Here is a 25,212-nt window from a genome sequence, read left to right on the forward strand (position 1 = left end):
TAGCAAGTGGTCATAGCTAAACAGAAAGCTAACATGTTGGAAATAGAACCTGTATGATTGCGCCCACGAGAAATAGTTAAACATATTTCTTAATCTTAATCTTAAAATATATTCTGCAAATAGGCAAGTGTCAATATGTCGATAGGCACGTAGGCTGTATCCAACTGTGTTCATGACGTGTAATGTGTTTTGTTTGACTGTGGTTCCACTGGCATGCATCTGAGCGTTTTTCACAGTGGCCCCACCAAAATGTTGGGGTTAAAATGCCACTGCTTATTATGATATGTATTATTATGAATGGTATTGTTATGATTATTTGTGAGATTCAGTCCACACAGTCATCCTTATGCAATGAGTGATGCGATGCCTGATTGATGGGTGACCAGTGTCCACTCTGCTCTTAGCAATGGCGCACAGAGATCGATGAGAAACGAGATGTCTTTCATGACCTGGAGGATGAGCTCCAGAAAGCCCGTTCCATCAGCGACCGCATGTTCAAGGCCCACAACGAGCGTGACTTTGACCTGGACTGGCACAAGGAGAAGGCTGACCAACTGGGCGAGAGGTGGCATAATGTCCACTCCCAGATTGAGAGCAGGTGAAAGTGTTTTCTGGGGACTGTGGTTTCATTCTATACATTGATATTCTATACATTCCATTCATACTATACATTACATTGACAAAGAGTAAACTTTTTACTTAACGGTAAGGTTAAATCGTTATCCTTTTATAATGTTCCAGGCTTCGGGAACTGGAAGGTATTGATAAATCTCTGAAGTACTACAAAGACGCCTATGGCAGTCTGGATGAGTGGGCCAGAGAGATGGAGGCCACTCAGATGAAGACCCAGGAGAACCAGCCTGAGGATAGCAAGGCGCTAGCTGACCTGCTCAACCAACAGAAGGTAAACAAGGGGAGAAACTGTTTTCCAATTTTAATGTTAATGTATCAAAACAGATACAGTAGATAGTTGAGATTTTCCCAAAATGATGTGTCTTTTTTGTAAAAAAAAAAAAATTGTCAAAGGTCCTTGTTGCCGAAATGGAACAAAAGCAGAGAAGAATTGATGAATGCCAAAAGTATTCAGAGCAGTACTCTGCTGCTGTTAAAGTAAGTAGTCTCATTAACAATTTTATTTTTTATTGACGTAGAATGAATATATTTTATTGATATATTCACATTTATTTAGTTTTATAAAAATGTTGCTGCAGGAAGACCAGTTGAACACCAGATGAATAATATGCACTAATGTATTTTCAGGACTATGAGCTACAGCTGATGACCTACAGAGCGATGGTCGACTCTCAGCACAAATCACCACTCAAGAGACGGAGAATGCAGAGCTCATCTGATGCCATCATTCAGGAGGTAGGAACACTGTAATGTTACAATGCTCGAGACCCGTGTGGAGTGTGTTACTGTATGTGTGTTAAGGAATTGTTATTTTTTCTCATCGCAGTTCATGGACCTCAGAACTCGCTACACTGCTCTTGTCACCCTCATGACACAGTATGTGAAGTTTACCAGTGAGACGTTGAAGAGAACAGAAGATGAGGAGGTAGGGGTTTTGATTAAATATCCTTTCACTTTTATTGCTGAGATGATAAGCGATCAACAAACACAATGTGCATGTCATTTGTGCATGGTACTTTTGCTGTAAACAATACAGTGCTGTATTGTTTTCTTCAATTACGTATTGCCATTTAGAAAAACCTGATGTTTCATACACTATGGATACTTATGTTGGCATACAGCAACTCTTGTTAATCCTCTGGACACAAGAGTGTTTTATTCTCTTATGCCAAATTGTGGTAGGTTTGCAATATGTAAAATAGTGTGCATTCTCTGAATTCCCTTCTCTTTTCCCTTCAAATTGGTTGTTGACTCCCAGCCATATTTGAGGTACCTCTTCTTTAAGCCATGAATACACAATAACTCAAAGGGCACTATTTCTCTATATCATTCAGTCAGCATGAATGCAGATGTCTTGCTTTATTCATCGTAAAACCACATAAGCAACTGCAATGCAGATACAAAAGAGCTATTATTTTGTATTGTTGTTGGTGATGGTGATGGTGTTTTCTCTGGGAGGAACAAGCTGTCACCTCTCACTGAATCTAAAACACTTTCACATGGTGGCATTTGCTGGGGACAATTAACAACGCTGAAACACTCTTCACCTCGGTAAGGATATACGAATTGTGATACCACAAGCAGTTTTATTGGTTGTACTGTTTATTTAGTCATGCTTTACATTAAGTTGCCCCTATAATTGTGTAGTAACTCTGTAATTACACTAGTAACTACATTGTATTAACATGCTCTTACATTGTACATAGTTCCTTATTCCATGTATGCAATTACACAAACCGCTCAACTCCATATTCTATGTAATTACATAATGACTATGTAACAACATATTACAACATGTTTTTAGTACAGTAATTACAATGTAACAACACAGGTATACTGAATGTGTAATGTTTTTTACAATACAGAAATTATCAAGTATTTACTTGAGTTTTACTCAACTCTGAAGCAGTCGATGACTTGTTTTTTTGCATTGTAGAACAGGAAGGCTTCTGAAAGATCAGAGTACATAACTTGGACAGAAAGCATGGAGTTCCGAAGGGTTACAGGAGAGGAGGTGATTGGACGGCTTGAACAGCAGGTACAGGAACTGAAGGACTCATTGGCTGAGAGACACACACAGATTGACTATCTAGGAGGAAAGGTAGAAACACAGAAGAAGACCATCAGTGACCTGACCCTCCAGAAATCGAAGGCTGAGGATGAGGCCCAGCAGTGCCGCAAAGAACTAGAAGGGGCAGTGAAGGGCAAAGCTGCTGTTGAGCAGGAGTTAGGTAATGCATGGCAGTTGGTCCAGCAGTCTGAAGCTAAGCGATCATCTCTGGAAGGTATTCTCCATAGGTTGAAGAAGAGCATTGAGGAGAGCACGGTGGCACGGATGAAACTTGAGGACCAATTGAGGAAGAAGAGCAGCAATGTTCAGGATCTTGAGGAGCATAGTCGCATACTGCGGATGGAGCTCAAGGCAAAGGAAGGGACTGAGGCAGAGCTTCTAAGTCAGGTTCAGTTCATGGAAAAGGATCTGGCCCAGCAAGCCATGTCCTCTGATACCAAAGTACTCCACAATGACTCACAATGTTCCACGGTTGTCAGAGAGAGCATGCAAACTTCCTCCTTCTCTACCAGCACCCAGCTAGCCCATACAGACATAGAGGCGGAGGCCCTACAGCACAAGCTAGAGGAGCTAACCATGGTCAAGAAAAGAGCTGAAACTGAGATCAAGACGCTGAAGTCAGAGCTAAACACTGTGCTTGTACATAAAAACATGACAGAGGAGAAAGCTCAGCGCTTCAAAGACCTGTTGGATGATGCCAATAACAGGTTGAAGAAACTTCAGCTGAACATGGAATCAGATAGGAGCAGCATGAGACAAAAGTCAGAGGAGCTCAGACATGAAACTACAGAAATGAAAAAATCCATCTATGTCTTTCAAGAGCAAATCAAATCCCTCCAGAGGGATAAGTCCTCATTGGAACAGATGTGTATTTTCCATAAAACAGAGGTTGACGGTCTGAAAGAACAGCTAAAAATCAACCAAGGAAAACTACTCCAGAGGACCTCCATGGAGCAGGAGATGAGAGACAAGATGAGATGCTTCGAGGAAGAGCTGGCCTCTCAACAGGCTGAAGGAGAGCAGTTGAAGTTTAAAATCAGTGAGCTGACAAGAAAGAATGTGTTGTTAGACAATAATATTAGGAGTCTTCATGTCACTATTGAGTCATTACAACAAGAAAAAACATTCTCTGAACAAAAGATCAAAACATTGAAAAGCGAGACAGAGAACTGGAAACAGCATCTTCAAAAAGTCAGAGAGGAATTCACCTTTAAGGCACAATCTGAACAGGAAATGCAGCTCAAATCCAAAAACCTGGAATCAGAGCTTCAAAAAAGTGGAATGGTGGTCGCTCAACTGCAGAATAAAGTAGAGGACCTTAAGAAGACTAACATGGAGATAGAACGTAATATGAAAAATGTGAAAGGTGAACTAGACAAGGTCATTGTGGAAATGGGGAGCAAAGATCAACAAATAAACATATTCAAATCTCAGGTGGAGAGCACTAAATCACAGGTAAAAATATTTGAGGAGGAGCTGCTGAAGAAATCTCAGACTTCACATGAGCTTCAGATAAAACTGATGGACTATAATGAGCAGGTAAAGAAAACATCTGAACTGCAGCAGAAAAACAAAGCCCTCAGCTTGAACCTCACTAATTATGAGAAGGATATCAGAAATCTAAAGTCTGATCTTAGCTCAGTTAACACAGAGAGACATGTGGCCAATCAAAAAGTCCAGGAGCAGAAGGCGGAAGTTAATGATCTGAACACAATGATAAGAAAAACAAAGGCAGAATTGCAAAAGGAGTCAATAGAGGGACAAAAATATATGGCTAAAGTGAGGGCATTGGAGAGTGAACTTTTGAAATGTAAGCAGAGTATGAAAGGAATAAGTGAAAATTCTGAAAAAGAGGCAACGAGTGTCAAGCATAATATCAGTGCCCTTCAAAGGGACAAGAAAATGGCTGACCAAAAGCTGGAAAACTTGAAATTAGAACTAGAAGAGCAGAGCTCTGCCCTAAGAAGAACAAAAGATGAGTTGATTAAAGAGACCCAGGAAGGGAAAATCAGCCACTCTAAGATAAAAGAGTTAGAAGCGGAGCTACAGAGGAATAGATTGTCCATGAGAGATATCACCTCCAACTCAGACAAATTCTCGTCAAATTTCAAACAGGAAATCACAGTCCTTCAGAGGGAGAGAAGCACAGCCCTAGAGAAAAGCATGTCATTGACATCTGAGGTCACAATGCTGAAGGGAAAACTCGATCAAGCCCAAGGAGAGTTTAAAGAAAAGCAAAAGGTAATTTCAGCCCTTCAACTGAGGTCCCAAAAGCTGGAAGACCAACTTGAGAATTGTAAGCAGATGCTAGAAGACCTCAAAAGCAAACTTGAACTACAGAAGAAAGGTTATGAGAGACAGCTGCAGTTACTGCAGACTGAGATGGAACAGAAGCTTACATTACAAGAATCTCAAATTAAACTGGAATTGGAGAAGAAATCTAGAGAGCATTCATACAGCACAGATTCAGCCAAGAGCGATAACAAGTATATACAGAAAGAAATTGAACAGTTGAAAACTTTTAATCAGAGCACATTGAAATTAAAGCAGGAGGCTCAACAGCAGTTAGATGGGCTTCGTATAAAGATGGAACAAGTGCAACATGAGAGAACAATCATCAGCCATGACCTGCTGAAGGCTAAATCTCAAATTGCTCAATTAGAAACAGAAAAACTCAAACTTAACTCTAACATAACCCAGCAGGAAAATCTCAACAGGGAAAGCTCCAAAGAGGCCACAAAGATCAAACAAATGTTGACAGACAATGAGTGGAAACTAGGAATAAAGGAAAAGGAAACAAGATCCCTCAACGAGCAGATTGTTTCCTATGTGATGGAGGTCAAAAGTCTCCAGGAAAAGGTTCTGAAACTGGAGGCCACTGTTACCACTGAACGTAGGATGGTAAAGGAACTGAAAACTACAAGTCAAACCAATCATCTGTGTGCTAAAGATGACGAGCTTGCCAAGCTGAATACTGAGCTTTTCTTAACAAAGAAAATAGTGTCCTCATATGAAGATGCAAAGCACACTCTAGAAGAGGAGCTAATGAAAATGAATATGTCCTCAGAGGTATACATTAATTACTAACTAAGTAATTTAAACATATTTTTTATCCAGTAATGTCTATATATACAGTTTATTTATACTGTTTGAAATGATAGCACATATAGATTAGCTGTTTCTTAATGCAATGTGCAAATGTAAATGCATTCTACATAGATAAATACAACGTACACAAACACACACACACACACACACACACGCACACACGTATTAACACATATTATTATCACTTCCATTGCTATCTTTCAAGTAGTTTCTAATGATTATCCCTGTCTCATGCCTACAGATGGAAACAATGGAGAAAGACAAAGTGTTAGAGGAGCCAAAAAGGATGAAACAAGGCACAATGGAAACTGTCCACAATCAAAACATGCATGGTCAGGAACAAACAATGCTGGAAATTGCAAACAGCTCAACTATCCAGACTTCAACAGTTAAGCAAAGACTGAGCCTGAGCCAGAGTATGACAACTGAAACTATGGCCATACCAAATAAGAGCTCAATATCTCTGGATAGGCAAGCAGGGAAAAGTCTGAACATTACATCCAATGTCACTAGCACCAGCTCATGTAATGTCAAAGACATGTCATCCAAAGTATCTCATTCTACCAGTATGCTGAAAGAGGCCACAAGTGACGTGAAGCAGAGTGAGACAACTTCCCTTTGGGCTTCACTGAAGCTCCCAGGGCTTAGAGGCAATATCAGTATAAGGAAGTTGATCAAAAACAAGCTCCTGGATAGAGAGATTTTGCAAAAATTAGAAGTGGGCCTTATCACTGTTGAGGAGGTGCAGGCATCCCTCGCTCAGCTCATTGGCAAACCAACTGCTATTGCTGGAATATACTTGGAGTCAAGCAAGAAAACATTATCCTTTTTGGAGGCCGCAGAGAAAGGATTTTTAGCTAAGACGTATGCCATTGAGTTTATGGAGGCGCAGGCTGCCACTGGTGGTGTTATAGATCCCGCTACTGGAAAAACCCACATAGTTCAAGATGCTTTGGAGAAGGGTGTTGTTGAGGCAGACCTGAAAGACAAACTGATGGATGCTGAAAAAGCAGTCAGTGGCTATGTTTATGGCAGTAAAACTCTGTCTGTGTTTGAGGCTATGGAGGAAAGGATTCTTGATAGACACAAAGGAAAGAAGATTATTGAGGCCCAGATAGCAACTGGAGGATTGGTTAACCCAGTGATTGGTGTTAGGGTGCCCCTTAACATTGCTGTTGAACAGGGTATTTTAAATAAAGCCACCCTACAGAGTCTCTATGATCCAATTGGCAATCCCAAAGGCTATCACAACCCTGACACAGGGCAGAAGGCCTACTATTCAGAATTGCTGAAAATGTGCCTGTATGACACCAATAGCCATGTCTATCTCCTGCCCTTCGGAGATAGGCATCACTCCAGTTTCTCTCCCGCCAGTTCTCACAGAGTAACAGTTGTCAATAGTGCTCTTGGTGCTGAGATGTCTACATATGAAGCATATAAGGCCAACCACATTGACGAGAGGACCTATCTGTTTCTCTCCCAGCAGGACAGTGAATGGCAGGAAAAAACCATTGCCGATGTAAATGGCAGTCCTTTACATATAATGACAGACCTCAAAAGTGGACGGCAGCTTTGCATTGAAACTTCCCTTAGTCAAAGACTTCTTGAAACAGCAGAACTTATAAGCTATCGAAGTGGGCTCCTCAGCATCTATGAGTTGGCAGACCTCATAATTTCAAGGATGGTCGTTGTTGAGGACGCAAATAGCCCAGTTGCCGGTCTGTGGGATACCACACAGAAGAGAAGGCTGTCAATTTTCCAAGCATTTCAACAGAGCCAGATTGACAGATTGACTGCATTAAGGCTGCTGGAGGCCCAAGCTTGCACTGGGGGTATCTGTGACCCAGCCTCTGGTGAGAAAGCCACAGTCACAGAGGCTCTGCGCAGAGGTCTCTTGGATGAGACATTTGCCCACCAGCTCCAGCAATGTGAGCAAGCCTACTATGGCATCATTCACCCACAGACAGCTAAGACCTTGACTGTAGCTCAGGCTATTCAGGGGGGCCTCTTCCCAAAGGATGTTGGTCTTCGGTGCTTGGAATTCCAGTTTCTGACTGGAGGACTGATAGTCCCTGAGACTCACAATAGAATCTCACTCGAGGAGGCTGTTCAAGGCTGTCTGATCGACAAAGCCACTGCCTCATTATTGAAAGATGATCAAACCAAAAGCCTCACCTGTCCAAAGACTAAAAGAAAAATCTCATTCAAGGATGCCATTGAGAAAGGTGTCTATGACAGCCACACCGGCCTCAGGCTGCTAGAGGCCACCAAGGCTCATAATATTGGAGCCAAGTCATCATTCCAATATATTTGGACCTATCGCCAGATTTGAGTTTGTTATGTGGTTGTAGCTCGTGAATAAGGAAAACACAATTTTTAATTGGTCAAGCATATATTTAAGGGTCCTTGATCTTAATTGATTTAAATTAAATATTAACACCAACGTTGCTCTATGCTTGTTGTATAACTCTGCATTTACTTTAATAAAAGCATTTGTATTTCACATTTATGTTCACATTTGGTTTTTTTTGCTTGTTTTAACATGTAGAAAGAGGCAAAGTTGTGAATGTTTATTTTTGTTTTTTTCTGCCTTTATTTCTAACAGTCGTATTATTTCTAAAAGGACGCGTAAGACCAACCAACTTGGTTCATGTAAACCATGATGATTGTGTTGTCAACTTGAGTTGTTCATGGTCCATTTCTTGAGAGGGTGAAAATATGGCTGGGAGTACTTGGGGTTTCTCTGATGTTGAATATGTGCATGGCCACATATCTTATGCAACTTTAAATGTTATGACAAAATGTAACTGACACTAACAGCCTTTTTGAAATTCTTTCCTCAAATCCTAGAGATCTATTGATGAGGAGAAGAAAGAGCATTGTGATAAAGTTAGCAAGTTATTGCACTGGATGTCCAGTGTGAAACCAAGCCTGAGCAAAGATGAGAAGGGCATGAAAGATGGTAAATCCATCACAGAGGACTCTAGTAAGCCCCAGGTAAATACTGTGTGCAAAAAATTTAACTGTTACTTCCTCTTTTCATCCCGTTTAGTTATTACAGTATATGCATACAGTACAGTAGTTATATATGTTATTATGCCCTCAATTGTGTGTATAACCTGTTATCCAAACATATCATTTTAGTTACAGATGGGTTTATGGTCAGAAATATGCATTAGAGATGCAAAATATCACACAGCCTTTCGCTGTCACTGTATGTGAATGGTTTCCAATAAAAAACTATGCTTTTGATACTCTCTTATCATTTATTTACCCCATTACAAATATGAATACAAATATATAAGTTGGGGTAAATCCCTGACAACTATACTGTACCTATGAGCAGAAAATAGAGTGTGACCATTACGCCATTACTTCAGCTCCCCCTGGGCATTCAGAAGTTTACTCTATGACACAGTTGCACAAGCGCAATCATTCCAGTTTTTCAAGTCAACTTTATGATAAATAATATAAATAAATCACTTGACCCCCCAAAAAAATATTGTTTAGCCTACACTCTTTCCTCTGATATTGCTGCACAATTAAGGCATTTTCAAGAAAAATAATAGATTAATAGTGATTGTCTGCCCAACATGATAAGATACAGTACTGTACTATAGACCTTTGATGTAATGACTGAAAAACAGTATCTTCTGAATGCACAGGGATGTTACAATGAGAACATGATCCTACAGTAAAACTATGTATGACTCAAGTCCAATAAATTAAAGTAAAGGTAACAAAGATTCACATACTGCACAAATCACACTTGGATATGTCATTGGTGAAAATTGTGTGTATACACCAAAGATACAAGTGGCTATTATGCCTGGGAAAGGAATTGCCATTTCAAGTGATCACAAGTTTAATTCGGTGTTCCCTTTGTTACTCCAGGTTTCAATGGAGGAGATTGTTACAAAGAAAGAACAAATTGCTGAAGCACTGATGACTACACAGATGATGCTAACTAAACACAGTGACAAGTGAGTTGAATTATATTTGCATGTATTATAATTGAGGCTCTGTCTTCAATGTAGCCTCATTCCCAGACACTTATGCGAATGGTCTGGTGGACCAACACGTCAAACTTGGCCTTCATGAAGGCCAATAGAAAGAGCGCTGAAAATGGCCGGCGCGTAGCCATTGGTTTTACTTCACTGATCAATCATCTCCCACAACACTTCCGCCCCCATTGTTGGCACACCACATGTTTCTGATTCAGAGCTATGCCTCACAGCCATGTGATTCGCTGAAATCAAATAATAAAAAATACTTTACTCAGTAAATTCACTCCCACTAAAGCTAGGTTTGAGTCGTTGTTTTTCCAGGCTTATATGTGCTGTGTGCATAGCCTGGGCACAAGGTTATCATCAATGTGACTTTTGCTCATGCTTCTGTTCAAGCTACAAATGCATGCATTATTCAGTATAATTGTGTTTAAATATGTAATGATAGATGATTACGATAAGAAAATGTAATGCCTCAAATTCCCTGATGTACAGGATGACAGAGGAGGAGAAGGATGAGGCCAAGGAGCAGCTGAAGTCCCTCCATCAGGCCTGCAGTGACCTGGCCCAGCAGTGTGCTGATCAGACCCCCTCTACTGAGCAGGTTGGATACTGGGCCTTTTTTCTGCACTGGGCTGAATATGAGTGTGGTGAAAAAATGTACCAGTGCCATCTACTGTTCAACTGCATGACTAACCTTTTACCCCAGATTTCTAGCATGGTGTGACAGGTTTTCTCTTGTGCCCTATGATCCATACTCCTTTTAAAATGACTGTATTGAGCGCTACATGTTTTGAGAGAAAAGTGAGGCAATGTAGGTTTCTCACCAGGATATTGTCTTGTGCCTTTTCTCCCCGGTACCCATTGAAACTGAGTATGCTGTGAACATGCTAATAATGGCACGAGTGTTTCATATCACCCAGTCTTTCCACAGCGATAAATAAAACTAATATATCCTTATCATCACAGGTGTTCCCAGAGCAAATATAACAGCCTGGATGTGTTGTGTCTAACTTGCTCTCTTGTTTTGCAAGATACTGAATATTCTGTTCTCAGATGCATGCCAGCTTTTTATGTGTCCACTGTACCTCTTCTTGCTGTTGAACTGATACACAGCCTTGCACTGTTGCACATGAACTGTTAACATTCACATGCTTGTCCAAGGGGTGAGTACATGTTTCACCTTGCTATTAAATACAATCATTCTGTATACATTTAAAGTACAGTATATACATTTACCAATAATAGACATATTATCAGTTTTTATCACAGATTTTATTCATTGGATTACATTATGTTTAATCACTATGGTTTCTTGTTTTCCCCCCACAGGATTTCCAGACCATTGAAGGCATTCTAGAGGTGGGGAGTGGAGCAGTGCACTCTGTATTTCATTCTGTACAGACAGGCCTGCTCGACCAGATCACTGGGATCAGTCTCCTAGAAGCTCAGCTCATAACCTCTGGCCTCATTTTGCCTGAGTCCAGGATGTGTCTGGACCTGGATGACGCTTTCAAACATAACCTTGTTGATGAGCCCAGCTGGAAGCAACTACAAGAACTCAACACAACAACCAAGTGTATTCACAGCCCTCGGTTTAGCTCAGAGCCCCTCCCTGTGATAGCAGCGGTCAGAGAAGGGGCCATCTCTGAACGTCTGGCCTTAAAGGTCATAGAGATCCAACTGGCCACAGGTGGACTGAGGGTGTCCTACACAGGGGATGTACTGACCCTTGAGAGGGCGTTTCAATTTGGGCTGATTCCTGCCTCTCTGTTTGTGAAGATCCTGGAGAGACAGAAAATCTGGAAGAATTTGATCAACCCCAACACAGCTGAGATGGTCTCTCTCATCCAGCTGGTGCATAGAAGTGTAGTTCATGAGGAGACTGGGCTGCGGCTGCTGCCAGTGAAAAAAGACCATAATGGAACTATCTCATTGACATCAGGGAGGGAGATCAGTATACTGAGGGCTGTTCATGAGGGTGTTATTGATCGAGAGACCATGTTGCGGCTGTTGGGAGCTCAGCTGTTTGCAGGTGGTATTGTTGACCCCAAAACAGGATGTAAGTTCACTGTAGAGGAAGCCCTGTCAGAGGGCCTGATTGATCAAGACACAGCCAGTGGGATACTTAGCCACCAGGTCCAAAATGGCGGAATTTTGAACCCTCAAAATGGAGAAAGGCTAACAGTTGATGAGGCGGTTCAGTGTGATCTGATTAGCTCTTGCACTGCACTCTTAGTGCTGGAGAAACAGAGAGGGTTTACAGGGCTTTTATGGCCTCAATCTGGGGAAATCTTGACCATGTCCACCTCTCTGCAGCATGAAATCATCACCAATCAGTTTGCATGCCAGCTGCTCACCAATAGACAGAAAATAGCAGCCTTTTACATACCAGAAAACTCTGAGGTAGTCGATATTGATTCTGCTGTTCAAAATTGTTTAATTGACCAGCATACAGCAGAGGTGTTGAAAACCATAGAAATACCAGACATTTTACCTGATCTTGCGGAGCTTAATGCCAGATTTTCCTCCTGGCTGATGTTCAGGGAGATTCAGATTGATGGATCCCACCGTCCTACATATGACCTGGACATTGATGATAAGAGCATTAATACCCCATCTCCCACAGAGGCAAAACAATTATTCATCTCTTACCTCATGATAAATAGTTATATGGACCCAAAATCAGGGAAAAGGCTTTTAATATTTGATGGACAGTTGTCTAAAATGGCAAAACTTTTAATTGAAGATTCCAGGGAGACATTAGAAAACAATTGCCACAATTCTGAACTTGCTAAATCAACTTTTGGTGGTATTCCTATGGAGGAGGATATTTTAGAAGATTTTAGAAATTCAGATATACCTTTTGAAAGAAATACAGATGATCTCGCTTTATTGCACATTAATGAAGAAACAGATCAAACAATGAATGACCAGGTTTGTTCTTACAGTGAAACATATACTGTTATCAAGGCAACGTTGCTACAACAGCATATAATAGAGGAATCATCAATAGCTGTTGACTCTGTAAAGAGTACCACACATCCTGATTATGAAGTGAGTGTTTTGTGTGAGAGCTTCCCTCAAAAAAACACAAGCAGCACAAGCAGCACAACAACATCTTTTCAATTTAATTTAAAAAACGTAGATGTAGATTCAGATAATCAACAGAAAGAGACTGTCAATGGAGGTTCAGCCACAGAAACCATTCCGGAGAGCTCAACTCCTCCTAGATCATCCTCAGTGAATGGTACAAACCTGAGCTCAGCGTCAGATACTTGTCTCTCTGCTATAGGTTCAGATAGCCAAACGAAGGAGACTGTCAATGGAGGTTCAGCCACAGAAACCATTAAGAAAAGTTTAACTCCTCCTAGATCATCCTCAGTGAATGGTACAAACTTGAGCTCAGTGTCAGATACTTGTCTCTCTGCTATAGGTTCAGATAGCCAAACGAAGGAGACTGTCAATGGAGGTTCAGCCACAGAAACCATTCCGGAGAGCTCACATCTTCCTAGATCATCCTCAGTGAATGGCACACACATGAGCTCAGCCTCAGGTATACATGATTCTAAAAGGTTATGTCCCACACCTCCAGTGACACATTGTAGTCAAATGAAGACAGAAGCCAAAACTAATTCATCCAGTGAATTGACAGAAACTGTTGATAACCGGGCTACAGAGTTTGAATGTGCTTTAGAAGTATGGGACAATGAAGATGAAAGAGGCTATGCCATCCACCTACTAAGAGCCCAAGTGGAGGAGGGTGGCATTTTGGATGTCACCTCTGGGAAGCGCTATGACCTGGATGCAGCTCTGGATAAGGGTCTTGTTGATGAGGAGACTGTGTTGGAAGTGCTAGCTCTGCAGCTTCACATGAGAGGGGTCATAGGGGATCAGAACAGTACAATGTCAACCCTCAAAGAGGCTGTGTCGAAAGGGTCCATATCCTCCCAGGTAGCACTGCAAATCATGGAGCAGCAGAGCCTGTTAGGTGGCGTATATGACTCCAAGTCTGGATACACTATTAGTGTAGGGGAAGCACTGGATTCAGGGTTGGTTAGTGATGACTTGGCTGATAAGATCCTTCACTCAGACCCACTTCACAAAGCTATTATTGACCCTGATGCAAACTGTTCCCACTCCATTTCTGATGCCCAAAGTCTGGGCCTCATAGACAGCGTGGAGGCTGAGAATATGCTGCTGCTGAAAACTGAGAGAAAAGTTGCAGTCATAGTTATTGATCTCATTGATGAGCAAGTCAATGAGAGAGATATAGAGAATGGTAATGGGCAAGCAGAGGAAGACTGGGAGGCAGCAGGACACATGGAGAGGACGAACGATTCCCTGAACCCCTTACTTCCCTCATACACCATTAGTCATGATGGGTCTATACATAAACAGATGATCTCACCCATTTTGTCCAATCAGGTAACTGGGGAATATGCCATCCATCAAACTGACGGAACGTCTTTACTGAAGGAAGATTGTGTCTCACAGGGCCTCACCAGAGCACATCTGTCAGATATGGTTCCTGGATCTAGAAATCCTACCCAAAGTGACATTTTATCAAACATTTCAAATTCGCTCATTCTGAGTGATGGTGAAGCTCCCCATGGTCAGGCTACAGCAGTGAAACAGACAGAAGATGTCAGCTCTCCTGGGAGACACATTGTGTCCTGTGAGGCAGTCAGCTTCACTCTGGATGATGGGCTTGTTGGAGCAGGGTACCGTGAGGTAGTGGTGAATCAGACTGTGAGTCCTGTTCAGAGTGACTCAGGCGTTTCCTGCTCGTCACACAGTGACATGTTGTCTGAGGAAAGAAAAATGGAGAATGTCCTGAATGCTGTTCAGTCACCTCTAGTTACGGAGTCATCTAGTTATTCATCACCAAGGGGTTTTTCAGACAATGTGCCGAGCCCACTGTCAGAGGTTACAGTTGAATACATGGATAAAAATACGTCAAACAATGTTGAATATTTGTCAATAGACAGTGTGCTGCCTCAGCAACCAATTGTCAAGTCAGAGGGGGAGAAAGACCCTGAGCCCACAGCTTCTCCAAATGGATACAGTCAGAGTATGTCTGTTTATCAGAAAAAGTTTAAAATACAGTTGGATGAATCCTCTGTTTTACCTGTTGTGTCAAATATATTAAACATAAACAACAGCAGTGAAAATGATGATAGCTATAATACAGCTGATCAGGACCTATTAAAAGCATCTCCTATTAAAGAAAAAACATGCAGAGTTACCCCAGATCAAACTCTGGCGAGTAAACATTTGTCAGATTCAAATGTTAATGCCTCTGCTGTTGAATCTACCAGGGGTATTGTATCAGACCTGAGTGAATCTAGAAGGGGAATTGACACAAAACTGTCCTCATGGAGGCAAAGCAAGTCACCAAATAAGATGATCTCACAGACTACTGATCAAGTTGATTCAGCCACTGTGTCCATGACAGCAGAAATAGGACAGACAGATAATGACATATATGATACAAGTGTGTCTATAAAGTCGTCAGATACAAGCACACCCTCTGCATCAGAGATGATCTCAGAGAATCCATTAATTGGGATAGAGCCAGGCCTGGGATCAGATACACAGGATGGGAATATGGCAGATGAATGTACTGCTTCTGAGAATCCACAGCTGATGGCCCATGTTAAATCAGGCTCCTCTAAACCTGATAGTGCCATGCCACCTGAATCAGTCCTCTATAGTGCCGTTCGGTCTGGTCTACATGAACTGGGACAGGGGACAGATGTTGATGATTTGCAAATGGCTGAGTCCCAAGCAGTGACCGACATCATCAGCATGATCCAGAACATTCCACAGTCCCTTGGGAGAGAGGATTCTAATGAGAGAGATGCAGCTCATGGCCTTATGGAAGGTAGCAGCCCAGACCTTCTTATGGATTTGCTGAAGCAGGAGGCTCTCCATAGGAAAGAGACAGGAGACCAAACAAAGAGTCCCCAGGAGAGGAAACCTCATGGAGAAGCACTTCCATCTGATATTGCACAGATTCAGTCTCAGTTGATGCAGGTTATTCAGGGTGTTTCCTTAAACCAAGACCCAGTGCTTCAGGACGTGATGGGAGCACTGAGCTGTATCCTGAGGAGTGGTTCTCAGGAGGACAAACGCTGCTACACTTTAGAGAGCATCAAGGAGGAAGGCTCTGATGATGAAGCTGAGGGTGTGGTGGGAAGTAGTCCTGACATCTGTCATTCTGCTGAGCCTGATCGACAGTCATGTGTACAAAACGTCTCGTGCATGGGGGAAGCAGACAAGGCTCAGTCGACAACATGGGTAAGTTCTACATTTTTCAATTCAATTCAATTTAATTAAATACATTACATATACTATTACTCAATTCTCACACATAACAGTGTTTTCTATAGTTTGTTAAACACTTTATTTACTATTCCTCATTCATGTATTCATTTTCAGCAACAGTTCACCACCCAGAGTTATTTAGAGTGTGTTGGTAGACTCCAGGACCATGCAGATGTTATAGAGGACGTCAGAAATGAGCTGCTAACCCACGGCTCTTTGAGTGACAACATGGAGGAGTTACACAGTCAGCTGAAAGAATCTCAGGTTTGCTATCTATATTTTCTATCTACAGTATCTATCTATCTATCTATCTATCTATCTATCTATCTATCTGTCTATCTGTCTGTCTGTCTGTCTGTCTGTCTGTCTGTCTGTCTATCTATCTATCTATCTATCTATCTATCTATCTATCCACACAACCATGCTTACCTGAGTGAATACAGGGGCTTTATTCTTAAATGTTTTCAGTCATGTTAAACCATTTTATTCCTTTCACTATTACTTTGTCTGAGTTTTCCCTCTTTGTATGAGCATCCGTCAACGCATTCACCCACTTTTAACATTTCACTTTCCTCTTTTCTAACTAAACTCACTCTGTTTCTAGTCACTGGAATCCCATCTCTCTTCACTGGCTGGCATTCTAACCACAGATCTGGAGATAGCCAGGCAGCTGTTAAAATCTGTTAATGAACACATTCCCACACAAATCCACCAAGATTTGGCTTCAGCGTTCCTAGATTTGCAGCCAGCTTTTGCAGATGTTTGCCAAATGTCTGCAGAGAAAACTTATGTTCTAACACAGGCAATTGATGCTGGGAAGGTAAGTGTTAATTTTTCATGATGAAATTGTGATTTTGGATGTGTAACTGCAATATCAGTAAATACAATTAATCTTTACCATTTGACATTTTTAGGCTTGTTTGGCATCAACGTACCAGGAGCTCCTCTCTACCCTTGATAAGCTATCAGGCTGTATCAATGACAACTCTGAGATGGTCTGCAACCTGGACATCATGAACACATACAACTTAGACACAGTGAAACTCATGATACAGCAAAACAGGGTAACTCATGTTCATGCACATACATACAGTCTGGCTAAGCACAGTATTTTAAGATATTGAACAGAAGTTATTTTTCCCTCATATATTTCCTCCAAATAATACTTGTGTTACATTGGAGAGGTAATTGGAGGATAACATTGACTGCATAAACATCACATCAGTTCTGTGAATTTGTTCAGTCTGGTTCCTTAACCTCCTCTGTGTTTGTAGGACATGGAGAAAACCCTGAAAGGTATCCAGAAGCAGCTGGAGGAGACATCATTTGACATCCAGTACTTCATCTCTGACCATGCCCAGTTCCTGAGCCCAGCTCAGAGCAGGCATCTGCTCAAGTCCCTGAGTGCCACTCAGAGGGCATTTAAGGAACAGCTGGAGAGGTTGTCCAGCCAGGGACATGCCCTGGAGCGACACCTGAAGATCAGAGAGGATGAGAGTCAGCAGAAGGTCTGGACCCAAATGACTGGGGTTGGACACAGTCCATACAATAACACCATAGAGATTGTTGATTTTAGCCACTTGAGAAAACCATGGAAATGTATTGAGCGATGAAGTGAGCATGTGTGTGAGGTATGCATTAAGCATATTTAATGGATTGAAACTAATTCTTAAACTTGTTGCACATGCTGTATGCTCGGTATTTTCAAATAGATATAACATAATCATCTATTCAGAATTAATGTAGTCAAAATAAATAAATGTGTGTTTTGAATTTGTCTTCCTCAGATGTTATACTGTTGTACTGCATGTTACTTCTAACATCACTTGAAAAAAGACTTGCTTGAACACTGCCAAACGCTAACTGTTCTTCTGGTCGTGTTCACATTTCACAGGCTCCAAGACACCTTTGAACTCTTAACTCCAGAGGACAAAATGCATCTTCAGTGTGGGAATGCTTTCCCTCGCAAACTTCAGCACTAACACACTCTAAGCTCTCTGCCAGTCCTCTTCACCATGTCATAAAGATAGCCTTTTGAATGGCTAGCATGTTTACAGCATACTCAGACAATGGTTCTAGATAGGACGTTGAGTGTCTAATGAGTGTTGTGGACTGTATGCTGCGACTTGGTTGGGTCTTAACACTGCACTCTGGTTTGTCTAGTCTGTGGTGGAGAAACAGAAGGAGTTCTCAGATAAGCTGCAGGAGGTGTGTGACAACTTGACCCAGACAGAGAACCGGTTGATCGGTCATCAGCAACAGGCCAATATTGCAAAGAGTGTGGGAGACCTGCAGCAGTGTCAGCAAGAGAATCAGGTACTGTGCAAATACACTCTTGTTATGATACATGTCAGTACACTCTTGTTATGATGTCATTTCCCTACCCTGTTTAGGTAGCATTTTATCAACCTAATTTGTTTGTCTCTGTTTAATCTCCAGGCCTTGCAGAAAGATGTTCAGACCAATGCCAGTGCCTTGAATGAAGTCATCATCAGCACCAAGAAATTCTTGGACGAAAACCGGAGCAAGCTGACGCCAGAACAAATCAGTGCCATTGAGAGCAAGCTAGTGGAGGCCAAGAGCAAGGCCAAGCTCATCAACCAACGGGCTGAGGAGTCCAGCAAAGACTTGGACAAGGTTGTGACTAATGCCATCAAACAGGAGACAGAAAAGGTTGGACATGTTACATTAGCATTCATATTATCGACACTTATTATGACTGCTCTGTGCAGATCTGAAAAATATGAGAATTAATTATCTTCTTCTATTTTTGTTTAGAGGAAAAAAAAAAAAAAATGGAAAGTGGAAATAAATTTACTTCATCCCATTCATTCAGGTGGCTGCTGTTGAGCAGCTTGAGGAAAGCAAGAACAAGATTGGGGATCTCCTGGACTGGATATCCAACATAGGGAATGAGAAAGAGACTGGGAGCGACCAAACAGACCACATGGGCAAGAAGAATGGCAACCAAACGTCAGAAACCTCAGCCAAGGGCATCATGGGAGAAGATAATGACCCCAATGGAAATGCTCTACAAACCACAGATAATGACCCTGAGAGGCAGGCCAAAGGGAAGGGCTCCTCAGATGTGGACCTAGACAAGCAATATGACAGGGTCAAGGTGAATTATTTGGTGGATATGTTTGATTCACAGAAGCATTATAGCAAAACTATATTATTACGTGTTGGATATGCTACATTTATATACATTTTACAGGCCTGTTCTCTTTATTGCTGAACTAATTTGCTTGTTTTTACTTCAACTGCATTGGCTTCTTCTTTAAATATAATCCAATCGACTCACAGGCTTCTCTCTCTCTCTCTCTCTCTCTCTCTTTCTCTCTCCCTGCAGGCCCGTCACCAGGAGATCCTGTCCCAACAGCAGGACCTGATCATAGCCACCCAGTCGGCCCAGGCTCTGCTGGACAAGCAGGCCCAGGTGCTGTCCCCCGGGGAGAAGGACAAGCTGCAGAACGACATCCAAGAGCTGAAGGGCCGCTATGAGGCCTCCCTCACCCAAGCCGAGAAGCAGATGAAGCAGGTGCAGTGTGTCCAGGAGGAGCTCAAGAAGTTTCAGGGGGACTGTGAGGAGTTTGAGGGCTGGCTGCAGCAGGCAGAGGAGGAGGTGGAGGAGCTGGGTACCCCTACAGGCCTTCTGAATGTCCTCAGTGAGAAACTGCAGCAACAGAAGAGCTTCTCAGAGGACGTCATCTCCCACAAGGGGGACCTGCGCTTCATCACCATCTCAGGGCAGAAGGTGCTCGACGTAGCTAAAGCCTGCGGAAGGACAGACCCAGGGGGTAAAGACGTACAGCTGGTGGTGGATACCTCTGGAACCTGTGCTGCTGTGAAGGAAAAGCTGGACTCAGCAGCAACCCGCTACAAAGCACTGCATTCTCAGGTATGATGATCTAATTCTAATAGTAGAGAGTCAAGACACACATTGAATAAGATACAAGACTATGTCTTAGACTGAGTGGGTGTAATACCCCATTCTCACCATATGGTGGGAGCATTTCTGTTTTGAAATTTAAAACAAAGTCAGCCCTTATACTGTATCAAAGAGCATTGGTCACATTGGTTGACTAGTATTGTAAGGTAAATACTGACTTTGAGTAGATGTTAATTTCAAAGACAAGTTATATGTTCCTTCATTATAGAGTATACATTATACAATAGACCATCATTCAGTGTTGTTGATCAGCTAATGATGTTATGTTGACCCCTGGGAAAACACCAGGTTTGTTTGTGCATTTAAATAGTTATAGTTCTATCAAATAAATCAACATCACAATATATTTATTTCAGTGCAACCAGCTTGGCAACAACCTCAAAGATGTGGTGGACAAGTACAAGAAGTATGAAGACTCCACCGATGGTCTCCAAAAGTGGCTCAACAAATCAGAGGAGGAGGCACGAAGGCAACAGTCTGAGGCCATCGCTGCTGACCCACAAACACTACAGAAACAGCTGGAGGAGACCAAGGCATGAAACACTACAGACACTCACTAAATCAGCCCAACATTTATCAACACAAACCACAACACGAATCACTGATTCAACAGACTCAGAAGTGCAGGCAGGTCAAGTGGATGAATAGTTGTTTACAGAACTTTGTTCAGAAGTTACTCACTGCTCTGTGCACTGAATGGTTTTGAAGGTCATTACACTGCAGACCTGCCTCTCCATATAGAGTGTTTCCACTCACTTTAAAACAACACAGCTATTTATAGGTTCAATTTCAAACTTACAGTGGTCCAAGACATGAATAGCTTAGCTCTGGTACCCTAACAACTGGACTGACGGAGGTGAAGAGTATGCCTATTATCCGTAAATAGATTATTTCCTTGCTATACTGCCAGAATGAGTTTAGCTAGACAGAGAGAGAGAGAGAGAGAGAGAGAGAGAAAGAGAGAGAGAGAGAGAGAGAGAGAGAGAGAGTAATGTTCCCTAACATCTCTCTATGGAGTAGCAGTGACTCAGTGTATAGAGATATGCAGAGATAAGAGGCGCCTGAAACACTGTCTCTTGATTTTGGTTACAAATCATGTCAGAAAAATGCTGACTTTTCCCCTGAGTGCAAAACAGTGTATGTACTGTGTTGCATCAATGGAGCATGTTGTAGATGGGTTCAGTACTTGACTAAGATAGCAGTTGAATGAATAAACAATTATCCTTCTAGCTGCTTATATACGTTTGCCTTCACAACACTATCACAGTTCACAACATTATTACTGAAATATAGTTATGAGAATATATTTGGAGTTGGATTGTGGTTTGTCTGTAACTCTTGTTGATAATAATGTTTTGAATCCTTTGTCTTCCTTGCTCATCCTTAGTCTCTACAAGGTCAGACCACTGGACGTCAAAACGCCTTGGAGACACTACGCAAAACAGCTGACTCTCTGATCACAGCCGAGGGTGATCTGTTGACCAATCAGGATGAGATCCAGGAGACAGTAGGTGAGGAAATGATCAAAGTATGGATGATCAATTTGATGCTGCGTCTATAAATATGTCTATAATGATGTGTTTGACAGAATATTGCCACGGTTACCTTTATTGACAGTGAAATAGTGGTTAAGGAATGCAAGAGTGACATAGTGTTATTGGAATGTTAATACTGTTTGCCTTATCATATTGAAATCATATTGTTTTTGGCTGATTCTCAAATATTTTTGTATGTGCCATTGATGTATGTTTCAGTAATCTTTTCTATACCCATGACCTTAACTGAAAGGTCTTACTGGAACAACTGAAAACCCCTGGTTTCAGATGTTTAAAATGCTCATATTTCACTATTGTTGTGTGAACCATAGCTCTAGCATTCCTTTAAAAAACATGCCTTGTTTCCTTCCCTGTAGATGACATTGCAGAGAGATATGACAACCTGTCTAAATCTGTGAGTGACCGGAATGAGAAGCTGCAGATCACTCTGACCCGCTCCCTGAGTGTTCAAGATGGGCTGGACGAGATGATGGGCTGGATGGAGGGAGTGGAGAAGAGTGTGAAGGAGAAAGGACATGTACCTCTGGAATCTGCAGCCATTGGGGATGTGCTCAGCAAAGAGGCAGTATGTGTGAAATAGTGATTTTTTAAATGAACACCACCTTATTTTAACTTGTCATTTTGCCCAACAGTTGATTTGGGAGTTTGCTTGTGTCTGCATTATCCTTTACATATGAAGAAACCTCTGTTGTATGTCGTGTTTCAACATTATATTATACATTTAAAAGGCTTTAAAATAAATGTCTATCATCTGTCATTTTGTGTTTGTTCAAGGCTCTTGAGCAGGATATATCGAGTCGTCAAAGCAGCATCTCGGCCATGAAAGCCAAGGTAAAGAAGTTTGTCGAGACAGCTGATCCCTCTGCGGCTGCCCTGCTGCAGTCCAAAATGGATGCACTGTCGCAGCGCTTCTCTGACACCTGTGACAAGCACAAGCAGAAAGTGACCCAGCTGGAGCAGCTGAAGGACACGGTGGGGCAGTTTGAGAAGACCTCAGAGAAGGTGCAGCAGTTTGTGCTGAAGCGCTCACAGGCCCTCTCTGAGACAGACGGGCCTGGGAAAAACGTCAATGAGCTCTCTCAGCTCATGCAGGTAGCTCAGAGTCATCAAACATCTTATTTACCATTAAGTGGGGCACATTTTGTAAAATGTAATAACGTGAGTGTTCACAGAGCACTAATTGATAAAATATCCTTACAATTACATTTCATGATGTGGCTGTAGGACACTAATGCTGAGTTGGCTGAGCATGCAAAAGACGTGGAGACGCTACAGAAGCTGTCAAAGGAACTGTCTAATATGGATCCAGAGGGAAGCAAAGTCCAGATTCAGGGAAAGATGGACAAAATCTGCAACACTTTCAATACCTTCAAAGACACTGTTAGAGAGAAGTAAGTGAACAATAAGAAGGTCGAGAAAATACCTAAGGTGTTACATTATGATTACCTGTTCTGATTTTACTCTGGAGAAGTTAGTTATTTTCCCCTCTCAGTTGATAATCATGTTATGTATGGTATTCCCATTTGCTCTCTGTGACTGTGATTATGTTGTCCAACAGAGAGGAGGAGGTGTCTTCCTGCCAGGACCAGCTGGGACAGTTCAGGTCTGCAGCCGGAGCGCTTAGGAAGTGGCTGGAGGAGACTACAGAGAAGGTGCCCGTGGTTCAGCCATCCAGCAGTGAACAGAGTCTGGGGAAGGACCTGCAGAGAGTCAATGTGAGTTATCAGACTAACTGGTACCTCATTAGGGAAATTAGGTGTCAGAAATGCAACTGAACAGAAAGGCAACTTAAGATACAGTATATTTAAAAAGTAAAGGGGCCTTGCCAGTTGGCATTGTTCTCATTTCTGAAATTATTTGTATTTCACTCTGTATCATTTGTCCCATAATTGGCTCTAAATGCGAGTAGTGTGGTGCAATGTATCACTGCTGTCCTCCCTAACCTCCCTGTTGTTTTCCAATCCCATGCCAAACTAAGGAGAAATGAATTGTAGGTGTTTTAAATAGGACTAGTCAGGGAGTGAAACACTAAATTACTCCCTGCAAGAAATACTCCCAAATGGAGATAAACATATCACTGAAATGATGAAGGACAAGAGAGTCACACACCATAATTAAATAGGTCAAACATCAAAGATGAACAAAAAAACAGTCGAGCTGGCTGCCTGCTTCAGCAGCTCTGTCTCTGTTTTTGTAGTTTATTTGTCTATTTGTAGTAGTTTATAGTAGTTTTTATACTGTATGTTAAAATTGACATAGAAAATTAACCAAATAACCATGGACACTAAACGTTTTATTTACTTTTTCACCGTCTTACTACTCATGGGGACTATTTTATTCCTGGTGGATTTGCGTGAGGCGAGTCTGCTATTGTTTACTTACGAGAACAGCTGATCGCGTTGGCTCAGCCGGCAATGGTTTGTGAGCGGCCCACTGTACCACAGGAAATAAGGAGATGGCATCGGGGGAGCAGAGCGGGGTTAAAGCGACGGATGAAGAAAAGGAGATATAAACCGTGTCTTCCTTCTATCATCATGGGCAACGTGAGATCTCTGGGAAATAAGATGGAGGAGCTTACGGCACTGGCGAGAGGATAGAGGGAATACCGTGAATGCAGTCTTATGTGTTTTTTATGGAGACATGGCTGCAGGAGGTTATTTCCGACACAAACACCACCATTGAAGGCTTTCAGACAGTGCGGGTGGACAGGATTCACCGTCAGTGCAGCAAAAAGCGAGGCGGAGGAGTTGCTGTATTTGTCAACAACAGATGGTGCAATCCTGGTCATATTCACGTGAAGGAAAGTGTCTGTAGCCTGGACATTGAACTTTTGGCCGTAGGACTTTGCCACGTGAGTTCTCTCATGTTATTGTTGTGGTCGCATATTAGATTAGATTAGATTAGATTCAACTTTATTGTCATTGTGCAGAGTACAAGTACAGAGACAACGAAATGCAGTTCACACCTCCCCTCCGAAATGCAGTTAGCATCTAACTTACGAGATATACAGTGGGGGAAATAATTATTTGATCCCCTGCTGATTTTGATAGTTTGCCAGATTACAAAGAAATGAGTGGTCTATAATTTTTATGGTACTTTTATTTTAACAAATAGACACAGAATATAAAAAAAAAAGTCCAGAAAAACATATTATATAAAGTTATAAATTAATTTGCATTTGATCGAAGGAAATAAGTATTTGATCCCCAAGCAAAACATGACTTAGTACTTGGTGGAGAAACCCTTGATGGCAAGCACAGAAGTCAGACGTTTCTTGTAGTTGGTCACCAGGTTTGCACACATCTCAGGAGGGATTTTGGTCCACTCCTCTTTACAGATCCTCCTGAAGGTTTCAAGGCTTTTGCTTGGCAACTCGAAGCTTCAGCTCCCTCCACAAATTTTCGATAGGATTAAGTTCTGGAGACTAGCTAGGCCACTCCATGACCTTAGTGTGCTTCTTCTTGAGCCACTCCTTTGTTGCCTTGGCCGTATGTTTTGGGTCATTGTCATGCTGGAAGACCCATCCACGACCCATCCTCAACCCCACAGTGCTCT

At 41.9% G+C, this 25,212-nt stretch overlaps 1 protein-coding gene across 1 annotated transcript in view; it reads left to right on the top strand.

Moving 5' to 3' along the window:
* Positions 1-25,212, top strand: part of dst (dystonin) — a gene marked incomplete at its 5' end in the record, with an annotated part of 123,027 nt that overhangs the window by 52,806 nt on the left and 45,009 nt on the right. The window contains 29 exons of the mRNA XM_083694576.1: positions 405-598; positions 742-904; positions 1,027-1,110; positions 1,261-1,368; positions 1,460-1,558; positions 2,570-5,773; positions 6,054-8,133; positions 8,418-8,440; positions 8,663-8,809; positions 9,707-9,795; positions 10,315-10,423; positions 11,152-11,938; positions 13,256-13,375; positions 13,517-14,247; positions 14,440-14,571; positions 15,331-16,122; positions 16,264-16,413; positions 17,064-17,213; positions 17,424-17,657; positions 18,313-18,465; positions 18,589-18,822; positions 18,986-19,270; positions 19,502-20,050; positions 20,458-20,634; positions 21,489-21,612; positions 22,014-22,222; positions 22,432-22,749; positions 22,882-23,048; positions 23,216-23,372. Coding sequence (XP_083550702.1) covers positions 405-598; positions 742-904; positions 1,027-1,110; positions 1,261-1,368; positions 1,460-1,558; positions 2,570-5,773; positions 6,054-8,133; positions 8,418-8,440; positions 8,663-8,809; positions 9,707-9,795; positions 10,315-10,423; positions 11,152-11,938; positions 13,256-13,375; positions 13,517-14,247; positions 14,440-14,571; positions 15,331-16,122; positions 16,264-16,413; positions 17,064-17,213; positions 17,424-17,657; positions 18,313-18,465; positions 18,589-18,822; positions 18,986-19,270; positions 19,502-20,050; positions 20,458-20,634; positions 21,489-21,612; positions 22,014-22,222; positions 22,432-22,749; positions 22,882-23,048; positions 23,216-23,372 — 11,769 coding nt within the window. The remainder of the gene's footprint in view (positions 1-404; positions 599-741; positions 905-1,026; positions 1,111-1,260; positions 1,369-1,459; positions 1,559-2,569; positions 5,774-6,053; positions 8,134-8,417; positions 8,441-8,662; positions 8,810-9,706; positions 9,796-10,314; positions 10,424-11,151; positions 11,939-13,255; positions 13,376-13,516; positions 14,248-14,439; positions 14,572-15,330; positions 16,123-16,263; positions 16,414-17,063; positions 17,214-17,423; positions 17,658-18,312; positions 18,466-18,588; positions 18,823-18,985; positions 19,271-19,501; positions 20,051-20,457; positions 20,635-21,488; positions 21,613-22,013; positions 22,223-22,431; positions 22,750-22,881; positions 23,049-23,215; positions 23,373-25,212) is intronic.

The sequence above is a fragment of the Argentina silus genome, assembly GCF_951799395.1.
Source record: "Argentina silus genome assembly, chromosome: X".
Lineage (NCBI taxonomy): Eukaryota > Metazoa > Chordata > Actinopteri > Argentiniformes > Argentinidae > Argentina > Argentina silus.